We start from the raw sequence: 17,038 nt of genomic DNA on the forward strand, positions 1-17,038 counted from the left end.
TGGGCCCACCTTGAATGTATGTGGTCTATCCACGCCGTCCATCCGTTTTTCCATCTAATTTAAGGGGTTGAGCCCAAAATTGATGCATATCCAAAGATTAAGTAGATCATACCACTGTAAACAGTGGGGATAATGATTTCCACCGTTGAAACCTTTCTAGGCCCCACAGTGATGTTTATTTTTCATCCAAACTGTTCGTAAGATCATACAAACATGGATGAAGGGAAAAAACAAATAGAAGCTTGATCCAAAACTTTTGTGGCCCTCCAAGTATTTTTCAACGGTAGACATTCAATTTAACTGTTTCTGGTGGTGTGGTCCATTTGAACATTGGATATGCCTCATTTTTTGGCTCAAGGCCTAAAATTATCTGCTAAAATGTATGGACAGAGTGGATAACATAAATAAATCACGGTGGACCTCACAAAGTTTACTAAGTTTCGCTCAGCGTATGAGTTACTTACTACGCAATACGCTACCTCAAACGGATTGGATACTCCCTGCGACTAACCAATGGCTAGTGGTCGGTGCTCTGTGGACCTCAAACATGATGTATGTGTATCATCTATGCCGTCAAATCCATTTTACAGATAATTTTATGGTAAGAACCCAAAACTGAAGTGGATCAAAATCTCAAGCGGACCACACAGCGTTGATTGAACTCTTACCATTAAAAACTTCCTGGGGCTACAACAGTTTTGGATCAAGCTGATATTTTTTTTTTCCCTTCATCTAGGTCCGTATGACCTAATCTACAGGCCGTATGACCTAATCTACAGGTTAGATGTCAAATAAACGTTACAATGGGCCTAAGAGGTTTTTAATGGTAAACGTTTAATCATTACCGTTTTCCCATGGTGTGGTCCACCTGAGATTCTGATCAATCTCATTTATGGGGAAAAATATTAAAATAACATGTAAAAAATGAATGGACGGTGTTAATAAAACACGTAGATCATGGTGGGGCCCACATAGCACTTACGACCAGCCAACTGCAGCGTCGCTAGCGAAAGCGCATCACGTGCGCTGGTCACGCACTCCCACTACCATTAAAATCATAGGGGAAGGTTTTTCTTTTATAAAAAAAAAAAAAAAAAACCTAAAATCTCGTCGAAGAGAAATTGCCGCCGAAGAAAGGGGGGTTTTTGAAGGAAGGTTGTTGCCGAAGAAATGGCAATTTTCTTACCTGTAAATCCGAACGGAATGCGCTGTTGATCAAGGCGTTCTTCCGCTGTTGATCGAGGCATTCTTCCGAGCTCCGACTTCCGATCAACAAGTATGAGATCTTCCCAGTTCCGATATTTTTTTCAATTTTTTGAAAGAGGGGTTTTTTTGCCTACTTATCAGATTTATGGGTTGTTGGCTACAGTTTTCCTGTGATAGGTATCGCGGTTGGTAGCTACAATGCGATAATATCGACATTTCGGCGATAATCCATGATTTTCGCCGATATCACCGATATCTCGCCGATAATCCGAAGAGAAATGAATAAATGGGGTTTCAGTGTCGCCGGCGATAATATCGATTTCTCGTCAACAACGTGACCACTGGTCTCCACCTTGTTCTAGAGATTAAACAAACCAATAGTCAAATACTTGTCTAAACCCTCTAGAACACCCATCTAGGTAAATCCCTTAGGAAATTACAACATTCACATATGTTGTAAGAGATTCAACTAACTTCTCATCACCTTGGTCACCTCAATGGAGCATTGCATGCAAGGTATTTGATCTTGTAGCTGAAGCATTGGCAAAGCATCGGCATCAACGATCAGGGGAGCAAAATGGGAGTTGATTGAAGCACGGGACAACATCGATCAAGCAACCCGAGAAGGCGCTACAAAAGGGGCTCAATCCGACAAGTTGTCAAATTGTAAGAGTCCACACGCTCCTTCCTTATATAAGATTGAATGTAGAGTTTGTAACCCGAATTCACGTAGGTTCTTGTGTAGGACTGTATTGCCAACAACACGGGTGAGTACATGTGTAAGTCTTTGTGTAGGCCACCGACACTGGCGTGTACGTGGTAAGTCCTTACATAGGCCACCAACACAGATGAGTACGTGGGTAAGTCCTTGTAGGCCTCCGGCGGGAGTGTACACTTATAAGGGTTAAAGGTAAACTTTATTTAAAACCTCTGATAGTGAAATCCAGTACACTCATGAGTTGAGTGTGTCCGTCAGGAATAGAGTAGGGAAACCAAACCACTATACATGCTTGTGTTTAGGATTATCATTTGAGCATTCGTTTAATTATGATTATGTGATTGATTAGTGAATTATTCATATGCATGATTAGATGAATGCTAGGAGTTAATAATTAGCACATCTCACACACACGTACACTATCATTAATAGACTAGTTACTTAGCATGTTGCATCTATTGTAGTTTATGTGATTAGACCCACTATTCGCTTGGAAGCCTTAGTGTTAAATTACTTAGTTTAAATTGACATATTAGTTTAAATACGCAATTGTGTGTTAATTAGCAAATTTTTTATTTGGTCCAAATCACCCCCCCTCTAAGACAACCTTTATTCTATAGCTCCACCAAGCTACCGCGCATAGCCATGGTATCCTATTCTGCGTGCAATTCCAAATACTTTTCCAAAAAGCTAACCAGTTGTGAACCCTTTCGATCACCCTATCCCAATGTTCGACATTGTTTCTTTTCAGCACAATACAGATACCAAAGTAATTGAGGTTCGCAACAACCACTCTACATCCTATATCCATTGCTATCTCCGAAATTAAAGCCCCATCCGGGTTAATACCAGAAATGATGCTCTTTGAAACGTTTACACTTGGCCCATATACAATTTAAAGCAGATAAGCATGTCTCTGAAATTCCTAGCTTCCTGGATCAAGTGATCCCCAAACAGCACAGTATCATCTGCGAATTGCACATGGCTCACATTTTCCCCCCACTTAAAGACGTCCCATTTATCAGCTCCAAATCAGAGGCTTTGTGGATGACATGGAAAGAGCCTCTCCCACCACTAGAGACAAACAGGGGAAAGGGGATCACCTTGCTTGAGTCTCCTTTTACTCTTGAAAAAGCCTTTTGGTGATTCATTCACCAATACCAAAAACCAAGGAGACATCCACGGGTCTTGAACCACTGCCTCCATCTGAGCCCAAACCCCATCCGGGGCCCAACACATTCATAAGCTTTTTCAATGTTCCATCAAGGTTCAATCAATGATAAAACGAAGATTCTAGTTCCAACACTGAGTGGAGAGGTCTGCATTAATTTAAGGAGGTTATTCATTTGTATGAATTTTGTTTTTAAGTGGTTGTTATCATATCAGTGTGTTTAGCCAGCAATAGCAGGCTGTGGGAATGAATTGCAATTTCCTTTCACCAGATGATAGTGGTAATCTCAGATTGAGGGAAACAGAACCATTTCCCTACAACCAAGAGTTCCTCCGTTGACAAGATAGTTTGTTTAGTGAAATTTGCTAATCCGGAATGGGCTACTCATGTAAAAGCAGCAAAGTCTGCTAATCTTCTTTCTTGGTTTTTTCTATAGCATCGCGTTGTATTATTTCCCCACCTTTCAGTGGGTCTTCTAATAAAATTTCAGTTGCCTCTCAAAAATAAATAAATAAACATAGCTAGATTAAGAGCTTAAGGCACATTATCATAGGAGAATGAATATGAATTGTTGGAATCTTTCAACTTAAAAGAGAAAGCATGTGAATTCTAGCAAATTTTGTCCATGGATTTAACAAACATTTTTTTTTCTTTATAAATGAATGAAACTTTTATGAAAAGAAACAAAAGGAGAATACAGATTTAACAACCAATTTGAAAATCATGGTATTCAAAAACGGTAACGGTTCTGGTGGGATGCGTCACGCGATACAGGGCTGTAATGTTTCTGGAAAAAAAAAAAGCCCGTAATGGTCCAATAAATTTTCCTTTAAAAAAATGACCATTACAAGGCTGTGACAGCTGTTACCAGATCATAACGGTTATTACAGCCCATACCATAACAGCCTTAAGGCTGGACGTTACGGCCACCATTATTCTATTGAATACCTTGTTGAAAATGCTAAACAAAGTCACAGGATCTAGAATGATAAAGGTAAAACGGTTGCCTGCGTGAGCAAATACCTGAGAAAGACCCTTGAGTACAAAGCCAATATTTGGGATTGCAAACCAGTACATGTTTGAATCAATCAACTGGCGCGTCTACAATAAGATCAGCAGAATGTTATAAGAAAGCAAGTGATTACAGAATAATGAGCATCCAACCACAGCCAAGTGAAATAAATATCATGCAAAATCACCATCATCATCTTAGCTTTTCTGTCCAACAAACATCAAACTTTCTCTTTTATCCAGGCTCTTGGAATCAGCCATAGCAGAGAATTTCATTAACACCATTCACGTGCCAACATGGTCCTGACCCCTAACCCAACTATTACAAGGATGAAAAGGGCGAGCAAGAAAGGTAAAGTGATGGAGGGTCAGTTGCTGAGCAAACTACTAAGCACGAATACACATAAATGTACCACCATCCAGTGAAAGGAGGATAGGACATGCTCAAGTAGCTGGCTGACAGAAAAGCTGAGAGCTCACCCCATGTTATAAACATTGCATAAACGATGCCTTATTTATTAAATAGAAAAAGTTTGATTTATTAAATAAGAAGTTAATAACCAAAGTACATTGCAAATAGGAGCAGCCATCTTAAACTTCCACAGCTTGAAATGGAAATGATGAGGACCCTTTCTTTTAGGCAGCAATAGTTTTATAACAAAGGAACAAATAAAATTAGAAAGGAAAGCTAAGACAAAGGCATGAGGAGTCAACGAGTGTCCCTTCATAAGACAGTCTTTAGCAACCAAACTCCGTAACCTCTCACGACAAAATGGCTAAGTTTGGTGATTCCTACATTTGCATTCGGCTGAATGGACAATGGCTGAAAAGGCCATTGTAATTAATTTGGCTCTTTGCTGATTGATCTCACTCACATTTGGAGCTGCTTTCATGAAGTTTTTCCATTCTGCTTTTACCTTTTCCAAATAAAACCAATTTCAAAGACCCAGTGGGAACTATTGAGATGGAGTGCAATGGGGAATTTGCATACTTCCAAATGAAGACTAAAAGAAACATCAATTTAAGAAGCAAGTTCTTACCTCGTTACCAAACCCCATATACATGACCAAATCATGGGGCTTCTTGAGTTCTCACATCACACATGATATCAAACAATCAAAAACTTTAAAAAGATAATAAATAAAAATAATAACATTGAAACAGGAGACAAACAATCACATGATTAAGCACATTAGAACAGAGATAATGCAAAAAGATAAGACAAATATAGTAATGAAATTAATGAAATGAAAAGGAAAAAGATCCCCTAGCAAGATGAAATGTGAAAACAACCCAACCTGCAGAAATTGACAACTATATCCACAATATGCAAGCCTTACTTATACGTGAATGACAAATTGTGAGACCTAATAACCAACCCAAAAAACTTATAAGGATATGAAGATTTACTCACAAGAAGACCAGCATTGATTAAGAGAGAAATATGATCATCTTTCACCTCACCACCTAATGATAAGAGTGCACACTGCAATGCAGCAAAGAGCACTAAAACTGTAAAAAGAAAAACAGGAACCAGTAAATGTTTTATTGTGTAAAAGAGGATAACATGCCGATTAATTTCCATACCTAAATTATAACGATTCATGTTAGGAAACTAATCCAGTTAGATATTTTTATCGATCTGGTCAATAGAATGTAGTAACAGTAAAAAGTAATCAACTATAGTTAAATTAATAGAAACATGCAGAATCTCATCAGGACCAAGCATGAAAACACACAATGATCCCTTTAAGATAGTAACCCTACATTAGCTTTCTATATCTATTGAAATAATCCAACCTAAGAATCGATATATCGAAGACAGGTCAATGAGCCCATCCAAAAAGATGCATTTTTTATTCTAAGCCATATCACCATTCAACCAACCACTGAGAGGAGAGAGGGAGAAGAGGGGGGTGGGTGGGTGGAGCGGGAGGAGAGAGAATCCACCCTTACTCCATCTTCGCGTTGAATCTCAACTTTAGCAATGCATAAACCACTAGAAGATTTATTTTTATTCACCATATTTTCTATTGGTTGACACATTTGAGAAATGTGTAAATTTGGTATGTGCACACTAAAGCCTGAGATTAGGACTGAAATTGAATGAAGAGGCAGAAAACTAGAAACTTAAAACTTTATTTCGATGCAAGTGCAGCTTAAGATGTCCCAGTTTTGATATACAAGGGGTTTTTTTTTCTGAAGTATAACCACAATTTTATTCTTCTTCTTCTATATCATCATCATCTAAGCCTTATTCGGTTAGCTACACAAAACCCATTTCCTCAATTAAAACCTAGGTCCCATAACTTCCATTTCTGGAAATACAGGGCTCCTACAAAGGTTGCTGCGTTCATCCGGATGGAGGGAGAAACAGGATTCCGGCGGTGGACAACCTGTGCAAAAAAGGTATGGTTCTGCAGCCCAATGTTTGTCTGCTGTGCATGAGGAGCACTGAATTGGTGAACCATATTCTCATTCACTGCCCGCTCACCAATCTGATTTGGAATTCTGTTCTGACCATTCTTCAAGTTTCCTGGGTTATGCCAGACTCCTTTCCCTCTCTATTGGCGTCTTGGCATGGTAGTGACATTCAAAAAGAGGGGAAAACAGCGTGGAAACTTGCGATCATGGCTGTTCCTTGGACTATTTGGGTGGAACGGAACCAGCGCTGCTTCAAGACAAGCATATTGACCGCTTCAATCAGTAGAGCCAAAACAATGTCTAAACGACTTGATGGCCTTCTGATTCACAAAGTTAGGATGGGCCTTCTTTTTTTCTTTCTTTCTTTCTTTCTTTTTTCTTCTTCTTTTTTTTTTTTTTTTCCTTTTTTTTTTTTTTTTTTTGAAAGAGAAGTTAGGTTGGGCTTTCTGAAAGCAAGAGGTAAAATCAGGCACCAACCTCACAGAGGCGGACTTGATACGGCAGCCCTTTTGCCAGAGGGGAGAACTCAGACTCAAGTCTGCTAATTTCACACTGCCTGGACTGACTTTTTTTCCTTTTGAAATACTGGACTGACACATAATCATCAGGAAAAGATAAAAAAAAAAGGGGTAAAAACCCGGTCAGCATACTTTGGAAATTGGAGGTGCATTTATGATGCTACAAGTTTAATCATCAGGTATTGCATGGGTGCAGTTGGATCAGCTGGCATGTAAAGGTAGAATACTCAAGAGTCATTGAAAATTTTGTGCTGACTCAAAGTTATTTTCTTCTTTTTTTTCCAAAGAATAGCTTTTGATCTCTTTTGATGTACTATGCATTTCACACATTCAGGGAGATTAATACTAGCAGAAATGGTGCATTTGAAGGGGATTAAGCTGTGTAATTTTGTTTTCTAAAGCTTCAAACTGTTGCAGTTTTTCCAGTTCTTTTCCAGCTTACTAATCAATTTTTTATTAACAACAAAACCAAATTCATACTTTTTATATACTTAATGAATCAAACATGCAATGGGAGCAATATATTCTGAATATCAAGGAAATTTGAGACCTGTATTAAAGGTGCATAAAAGGTCTATAAACTGATGATTATGAAATGTTAAGAATTGTTCCACCAATGGCCTTGTATTTCAAGGTTGATGTAACAAAAAAGATATACAGACAAGAACACCAATCACTCAATCCCCCACAAGTGATGTTTAAGAAACTCACCAATTCTTCATGTCCAATGCTCGTGTCCAACTTGGAGCCAATAACATGTGTTTTGAACCAGTCAAAAACTGAAATCTCATCATGGTATTTAGCCTCCATGCTTTTCACAGCTGTTCCTACCTAATAAAAATGAGTAAGGTGTTATAAACTACTGATTCCTAAAATACAATAGATAGATGTGCGGGTGTGTGTGCAAGCTGGGCTTGAACCCGAGACCTCGGTGTTGAAACACGCCCCATGTACCATTAGATTTTTTTGACAAAGAAAGAATTAGAATCCTGATTAGTACGATTAGTGCCTGGATGCACCCAATTCATGTGGAACACATGTATATCTAGCATCCAATCTTGGGTCTTTTTGTGGACCATTGCCCTATTCTTTCTTGACCATCTATTTGTTGGCAAGGGATCTTCCAATATGGGATATTTTTGGGGAATGCCTACCCACAATTGGACCCATCGTATCCATGATGTGGATTACTGAACCAAGAGCCACACTTGTAAGGGATCTACAGACTAGCAGATTGGGACATATTCACATCCTGATGCATCAGGACTACTTGAAAAATACATCTAATATAACAAAGTATGCCATATGTGTATATGCATGTAGATGTTTCTATTTGTGCTACAGGAAGGCAGGTAGCACGCAGACTACTGAAGTAATATTGTAGTTTGCAGCAGGGCCATGTGGACTTTAGCTGTTGATAAATCAAACAGCAATGTTCTCAGCAACCATACTTTGCCCATGGCCAATTTGTGGTGGGATTTGTCTCCTTGATGGTTCCTGTCATCCATACACATGACCCTACTTGTGAACTATGAATTCACTCTGGTAGTCCACAGACTACAAGCCCAAGCCTCATATATTAAGAGACACAAAGCTTGAAATTGTGCAAATAGAACCTTTACTTTGAAAACTTGAAACAGAGTAAAATAAGATAAAACTTAGAGCAAAGGTAGCCATTAACACATGAACATTGGGAATAAAAAAGATTTAGCATAAGCAATGAATTAACCTGGTTTAAATAGTCATCCATTAACATTATAGCATGATCGTCCTGTCCAGTATTTAGCTTAAATATGCGCAAAACCTTCTCCTTCCTCAAAGACTGCAGAGGGAAAACACCAAGAGTTGTCTATTAAAAGAGCATCAAGAAGTACCTGTCTACTGGCCTTTCAAAAAAAGTACTTGTCTACTGTGATTCAATTCTTCTTTCTCTTAATCAAAAAAATGTGTTACTCTTAAAAAATCAAAATCAAAATAGTTCTCTAGAGAATTAAAAATTCTTAGTGAGACACTAAATGCTCTCCAAAGATACAGAATCTAACAGAAGCTCTGATCCAGTTGTGTGTCTAAGTTTTTAACAACACTATTTGGACTTCATTTGCAGGTCAATGTCTTCCATATCAAAACAACACATTAAAATACTAAAGTTACATAAAATGCTTTAAACTTCCCAACATCTAACATGCAAAGGTTGGCGTGCCCATGTCAGTTTGGTTGTATGCAAATATCTGTCTGATCAGAGGCCTCAATGGCCATGACTTTTTTTAATTTTTCTATGAATAACTAGTAGGAACCCCTTATCTTTCAAAAAAAAAACTAGTAGGGACCCCTTGCCATTGATATCATACTATTTTAAAATGTGGATGTCAGGATGGCGGACAACTTGAGAAAAATGGTGAGATGCTTCAAGGTAGCATTGGGTCTAAGAGTCAACATATCCAAGAGCGAGCTTTTAGGTGTATGCTTGGCTAGAGAAGAGGTGAACACTTTGGCCAAGCCTTTCGGTTGCAAGGTGGGCACCTTCCCTTCCACATATTTTAGGATCCCGTTGTGCGTCGGTAAGCCGGCAAAACACTATGTGATAGGGTCATAGAAAGGATGAAAAGGAAATTGTCAAGATGGAAAAGCAAACATCTATCATTAGGGGCCAGACTAACACTGATAAAAGCTGCCTTGTCAAACCTTCCCCTATACTTCATGTCAATGTTTAAATGCCCATCATCAATGATAGACAAACTAGATAGGTTAAGAAGGAATTTCCTTCGGCAAGGAGTGGAGGTGAAACATAAATTCCACCTCTTATAATAGGAGAAGGTTTGCAAACAATATAGGGAAGGGGGTGCAAGCATGAGGAATTTGGAGCGAATGAATCAAGCCCTCCAAGCCCTCCCAGAGATGTGGTTATGGCATTTGGGACGGAGGAAGGAAGATTGTAGAAAAAAGTATTAGCAAGTAAATATGGGTATGTCATACAAGATGGGGGTTGGCGGGTGACCGAAACTTCACTTTATAGGGTGTCTGGCTTGTGGAAAGGAATATCTCCAGTGAGGATCAGGTTTGAGGCTGGAGTTTGCTTATTTTTGGGCATCAGGAAAAGAATTAAGTTTTGGAAGGATATATGGATTGGGGAAATGTTTGGTTTTAGAGACATTTACAACACCAGCTAGAGTGGCCTGGGATTTGAATGTGACCATGGACCAATGTTTTCACACGTTGGTGAATTGATGGTGTGGACTCCTTGCATAAGAAACCTTTCGGATGAGGAAGCGGTAGAGCTTATCATCTCTTAGAATGGCTTCATCGGCTAAAAAGATGAGCCCGTGTACCATGGACTCCATTGTGTAGTCATGGGAGAAATCAGGCCACTTCTCGGTTCGATCCTTCGACAAGGCTTTAGGGAGTCCAGCTTCGACTGAAGAATGTGGTGCATTGCCTTTCAAATGGTCCAGCAATGTTCCCCCTAAAGAGGCGGCATTCACATTGTTGGTGGGAAGTAACAAGATTCTTACTATTGAAAATCTTCAAAAGAGATTGGTACTTATTCATAATTGTTGCTTGATGTGCATGAGGAGGGCCGAATCGATGGATCACCTCTTTATCCATGGTTCTTTCACCCAACAGGTGTGGGAAAAGTTTATTCTTTACCTTGATTCTCTAGAGTGATGCCAGGCTCCAATGTAGGAGTTTTATTAGCTTGGACAGGGGGTGGCTCAGTGAAAAAGGAGATGATGGTTCAAAAGCTAAAGAAGACGGAGATTCTATGGGCTATTTGGGAGGAGAGAAACCGCATGTGTTTTCAACACATAAGGGGATCGGAGATGGATGTTTATAGGAGGGCCAAAATGAATGTGCTGAGGGGTTTCTAGTATAAAGGATTATGACCCAAACAAGTGGATAATCCTAAATGCGATGTAAATAGTTTGCTTTTGTTTGTTCTGCTTGTTGAGCCATGTGCTCTCTTTAATAAAATCTCATCAATTTCATTTTATTTTATTTTTTTTTAAAAAAAACACACTAGCAGGGACCTCGCAATGCGAGGTGCACATGGCTAGATGAATTATCAATCCAGTCTATCCATCTATTGTTGCCCAATAAGGTTGCCTTATGCTACAAAAGTTTAGGTTATTATTCAATCCTATCAATCAATTTCCTTCTGACCATTAAATGTTTTTTTTTTCCATTTTTTTAATATTGTTGCTTTAACAGTGATTGATCAAATAAATAGCCATGTATAATAGATGTAATCTTTTATACATGTACCATCCATGCCAGGGCCCAATAAATGAATGGACCCAATTGGCAGACAAAATACCACTTTCACTAAAGAATGTTGGTTCTATGATATCCCAATTCTTCCTATACATCAAATGCCCAATAGGTTTTTCCGGTAAGTGGTTATTCAGTGAACAGCCCCTTGTGTGAGGGAACAGAGTACGAGTTAGAGATCTGTTAGTACATCAACATTTTAGAGATCCAGGCCATTCATCAAGTAGGGGCACTATGAGCATGCCACACCGAAAATCAGGGTAGTAAACTCATCAAGTAAGCCATACATGTATGTTTAACTTTTAGCATTAGACTTTTTTCTAACCACCCATTTTTGTCATACAGTTTTGACCTGCCTGATTAGAGAACCAAACACTACTTTGGTCCATGGCATGCTCGCGATAAATCCCAACTGACAAATGGCCTGGACCTCTAAAGCATGTTCTATACAGCAAATCCCTTGTCAAAAGTGCTTTTCATTTAGGGTGTGTTTGGATTCATGGAATTCATGCAGAAATGGAAATCAATTCCCAATGAAAAGCAGCTGGGTTGTTTTTGGATCCATGGATTCCACAATGTAGTCATTACACTTATTCATGGTCAAAGTTCTATTGGACAAAAAATTAGGTGACAATTGTCTAATGAATATGAGGATTTCACTTGCTATCCAAACAACCCATAAATATGGAATCCCTTTTTAAACAGCATTCATGGAAATAATCATTAGATTATCATTTTTTTTCATATTTTTACCTTCTATTCCTACTATCCAAACACGCCCTAGGTATATTCATAGATGGTCATGACATTTTTATGGTAAGTACATTAACAAAATAATTTGAAACATATTTCAAGAACCACGCGATTTCCCATGTCCTATTTCCAGAGCTTTCCCCATCAGAACCAACATATGCTAGGCAGCTCCAGCTGTACATGAGATACATTCCACGAAAATCTGAAAGCTTCTAAGATTTTGAATTTCACAATGATGAGAAAAGATTAAGGAGAGAAATTCAATATGCCATGTCTGCAATCAGCACCACTACTTGAAGAAATAACTGCACTGACTTCACATTAAGCCAATAAAATAACCCAAAATATTTGGCAACAAGTCCACAATTGACATCATTCACCCATCAGAACTCACAGTAAAACACATTAAGATGAATGTACGATCATCTTAAATTCCTCCTCTCCCAAATGAACCATAAAATGTCAAATTTTTTTCAAGATTCCAGCATTCAAAGCAACAGAGCCAATCAGGAAATCAGTACTTTTTATATCCAAGTTCGATTTGGCTAGGTCAATGAGAAACTTGCCTATTTTTCCATGAACTTGGAATCTGGGCTTGCTACTCAAAAGCCCAGCACACTGATTCAACTGAACTAACATGCAAGTAAAGCAGTGAGTTTTTTAAGATGCATGTTTCAATTTCAATTTCTTCAAAAAAATAGCACAGTACCAAACCTCCAATTCTCTGTCCACCTGTGTCCTGTCCTGAACACTGCTGTACAGCTGCGAGCGTAGAACAAAAGGCTGGATTGAAACCTGAAATATGCATGCACAAGAAAATTTTCAGATCACGGTCAAATTCCTATAACTGAGTAAAGTCCCATAAACTGTAGAAGAAGGTAAGTAGGGATTCATGCAACAGTTCAGGAGGACTTTCAATGCTGCAAACGGGTTTCAGTTTAGCACATCATACAAGAGATGAGGACAATAAATCTGAAAAGAGACTTTCCAGAGATAGACGGCCAGTAACATGGTGTGTGGTAAAGGCCGTTACGTAAATGTAACGGTGGCACCTGTTACACGTTATGGGGTTCTAACAGCCGTTATGGAAAAAAAATGACCTATAACCGCCATTAACGACCGTCATGCCCCCCTGTAAAGGCCGTAACAGCACCGTAATGGTCTGTTATAGGGCAAATATGGGTTTTTTTTTTTTTTTTGGCTATGTTATGGGGCAGATACATGTTTTCGGATTTTTTTTTCAATAAAAAAAGGAGATTAACAGCCATTACGGTGGCCATAACAACCATTACAACCCGTATCATCAAGGTAACGGTGGTGGCCGTTATGGCCACCGTTACCATTACGGAATACCTTGGCCAGTATTCCTTGTGCACACACGTGTCCCTACACAGATGCATAAGCACATATATGTGAGCGCGCAAGTACAAACCAAAAATGGGGTTGTAAATGGGTGAGAAGACCTGATAGGGTACCCAAACCCGACCCATCTAGACCCAATATAGACCCGACCAATTTGTTAAATGGTACGGATCTTGGTCCAGGAACAGAGAGTTGCTAAACGAGTTTGGATCTGGTTTCCTTTATATTAGGCCCGACCTGAATCCAGACACGGACCCATCCAAACCCAGTAATGCAGGGGCATTTTCACACCGGGCTCGAGTGGGGTTGCCTGTGGGATGCAAGGGCACACTCGGGGTGGGCGGGGCCCATGAAGGGGGACTTGTATTCGAGACTCCTCACCGAGAGTGATTAATGCGCATTTCACACCGCGCTCGAGTGGGGTAGCTTGTGGGATGCGGGGACACACTCGGGGTGAGCAACCCGTGTGAGCCGGTACCCATGTAATTTGGGGCCCACGAGGGGGGTTTAGCCGAGGTCCTAACCCATGAGATGTGGAGCCTAGGCTATGAGATAAAGAGATTAATTTGTCATACTCTAATAGTTTAAGCTTTTAGAGCAAGTGGTTAATTGTCCTACATCAAATTAGTATCAGAGCGGGAGGTCTCGCGTTCAAGACTCCTCACCGGGGGTGATTAATGCAGGGGCATTTTCACACCGGGTTCGAGTGAGGTCGTCTGTGGGATGCAGGGGCACACTCGAGGTAGGCGGGGCCCACGGGGGGAGGTCTCGTGTTCAAGACTCCTCACTGGGGGTGATTAATGCGCATTTCACACCGGGCTCGAGTGGGCAACTGTGTGAGGTGGTACCCATATGATTTGGGGCCCACAAGGGGGGTTCGGCCGAGGTCCTAACCCATGAGATGTAGGGTCTGCGCTACGAGATAAAGGGATTAATTCATCATACTCTAACAATTCGAGCTTTTAGAACAAGTGGTTAATTGTCCTGCATCACCCAGTTTTAATCCCGGTAAAAATGCTTGCATTCCACACTTTCTATGTAGTCAAATTTTAAAGGAGTTTTCAATATCTTCGATTTGGGTTCTTGCTATCCAAATGCCCCTTCAGCTTTTTCATTCGAAAAATGACTACCTTTCGCAGTCCGTCATCCAGCTAACCATTCTTCTTTGACCAAAGTTGAGGTTGTAAATGCTCACATCACATGCAAGTTTAAGTATCCAACGTTCTCACTCTCCAGAGTATTACACATGCATGTGTTTCAGACCATTCATCTGACAGACCCACAACAGATTGGACATACCTTAAAAATCACAATTTATCGTGTGATTCTATAGTCCAGTGGAGGCAAATGGCAAACTACTCCAGTAGTCCGCTACAGTCACCCTAGTAGTGTGACTTTATGGTATAAGGCTTCTTTTTTTCCAATATCAAACATATCTGAAAACATCCAAATCGAAGACATTCAAACAAAATAGTACATGAAATTCTTAGAGAACATTTTTTGCAGTCCAGAATTTTTTTAATAGGGATGCAGATTCTGTGAACTTTAGGACCATATGCTTTGACATAAGTCCCGTACAAATATTTAACATTGGACAGTCCAGATCTTGTATATGTGTGTTTTATGACTAACTTAGATTCAAATGTTTAACAATGGATACTTCCTAGAAGGATCTGCTATGTTTCTTTTGTTTCATTAGTGGGCAGCTGTTATTTTGAGCTTTGATTTTAGAAGAGGGCAAGAAATACAAAAGTCCCTGTTTGGATTTGTTAATATAATTATTTTGAGTTTTTTTTGTTCTCACACTTTTTAAACCATAAAGCGAACCTGCTCGATTTGCATTTTTGTTATTAAGAGACGTTGCTAAATTTAATTTTTATAATTAATTTTGATATAAAATCAAGGTGACCCAAACCCGTTAGACCCAACCAAACATGTTAGACCCGTTTATAAGTAGGTTTGGTTCAAGGTCTGGATATCCCTTAACCAGACCCATTAGACCCAACCCATTTATAAATGGGTCTAGGTGGATCTCCCTCTACCAGACCCAGACCCATTTATAAATGGGTCTGATGGGGTTGACTCAGACCCGACCTACACCCGCCCATTTAGTAAAAGGGCCTAGGTCTAAAATTTGAACCCAAACCCATTTAGTAAATGGGCGGGTCTAGTGTTGGCTAAACCCGACCATTTACAGCCCTAACCATAAACATGCAATTCAGCGCATGCAATATGCATGTGTAACAATTATACACAATGTATACATTCAGTTACCAGAACAGATGAGGAATAGTAGCTGTAAATAGATATTTATATACTATTTACATATATTTCACACACACACACACTATTATGTTCCTGTAAGATTGTGGTTCAGCAACACAATTGTAGAAAGTAGAAAAGGAGTCACCAGTAGCTTGCAGGAATTTCTCAAGGTAAGCAAGAAACCTAGAAAATTAAGAAAAGTTTGACTCCAGATGATCTGCAAACTATGGATAGCGTAAGAGCCTTAGTGATCATGAAGGAAGGTATTAGACACCCTTCGTCACCCACAAGCGTCATCTCTACTTCATTGAGAAAGAAGTGAAATTCGTTTATGTAATTGAAAAGAAAGAAGGGAAACAGCAAATAAGACGAAAGAATGAATATGCAAGCTTCTTGGAGTAATTTGCTCCAACTCCTGTTTTGATCGTCTTGCATTCACAATGAAGGGTCTTGCCTGCCTTTCTTAAAACTCAAAAATGCAATGAAGAGTAAATCGCAAGATCGTGGATATCCTCTTCCTTGAGAGAGGTTACAAAGTTGTGCCTCGAAGCCCTAAGGCTGAGGCATATTTCCTGGCCTTCTCATGTTGGAGGAGCCCTAAGATCTCTACATATAAGCCCAAACGCCTTGAATTCTTCATCTTCAATCTCTAATTTGTTAGAATTCTTCTTCCACTCACAGGAATTTTAGCCAAGGACTAGGGAAGGTTATGAGAAACAGTTTCTTTGGAATTTGGCTTAAAATTCAATGGGACAAGACCCTTTTCTCTGAGAATTGAGATCTATAGAGATTTTGGATGGCAAAGCAGTAATTTAGACGAATCTTATGGATTGGCTAAGGGGTAAAGAATTTGTCGATGATGAACAAGTGGCATAAGGAGAGCTGTTAATCGAAAGGTTGAGTGGTAATTTGAAGGTGGGTGAAAGGTGCTTGAGATGGAGGGAAGGGTAGAGTGGATTCTAGAAGAATTTGAATTCAAACAAAGGAGATGATATCGTGATGCCACTTGCCTAGATTGCATGAATCAAAGAGTGGGATGGGAAATTCCTAAGCAAAGTTATAGTGGGATGCAAGAACTCTGGGCCTGAAAATAGCGATTTGCAGAAAAATTATGCAGGTGGCAGGATGTTGCATGAGGTGGCATGTCTACAGTTCCACACCACAAAGTGAATTGATTTAAATTCAGCATGGATGGCATAATTTTTCAACAGAAACATTGCACAAACCTTTTCAATATTTGGAAACTGCGCATGCATTATCTGGAGGGCTATCATAGTATCACTGAATGTAAGGCTGTTCTCTGCAGTAATGGAAACACATTCATTACACTATGAAATTAAACAA

At 39.5% G+C, this 17,038-nt stretch overlaps 1 protein-coding gene across 3 annotated transcripts in view; it reads right to left on the reverse strand.

The window, feature by feature from the left end:
• LOC131240394 (uncharacterized) overlaps positions 1 to 17,038 on the reverse strand; it is a 28,008-nt gene that overhangs the window by 5,855 nt on the left and 5,115 nt on the right. For 2 of the 3 annotated variants that reach the window (XM_058238591.1, XM_058238594.1), the window contains exons 2-7: positions 16,921 to 16,994; positions 12,782 to 12,862; positions 8,778 to 8,870; positions 7,760 to 7,879; positions 5,521 to 5,592; positions 4,119 to 4,196 (exon numbers count right to left, since the gene is read on the reverse strand). In XM_058238591.1, the coding sequence (XP_058094574.1) occupies positions 4,119 to 4,196; positions 5,521 to 5,592; positions 7,760 to 7,879; positions 8,778 to 8,870; positions 12,782 to 12,862; positions 16,921 to 16,994 (518 nt within the window). Of the gene's footprint in view, positions 1 to 4,118; positions 4,197 to 5,520; positions 5,593 to 7,759; positions 7,880 to 8,777; positions 8,871 to 12,776; positions 12,863 to 16,920; positions 16,995 to 17,038 lie in introns of all 3 variants that reach the window. The other variant, XM_058238593.1, reaches the window with a different exon arrangement.

The sequence above is a fragment of the Magnolia sinica genome, chromosome 3 (assembly GCF_029962835.1).
Source record: "Magnolia sinica isolate HGM2019 chromosome 3, MsV1, whole genome shotgun sequence".
Lineage (NCBI taxonomy): Eukaryota > Viridiplantae > Streptophyta > Magnoliopsida > Magnoliales > Magnoliaceae > Magnolia > Magnolia sinica.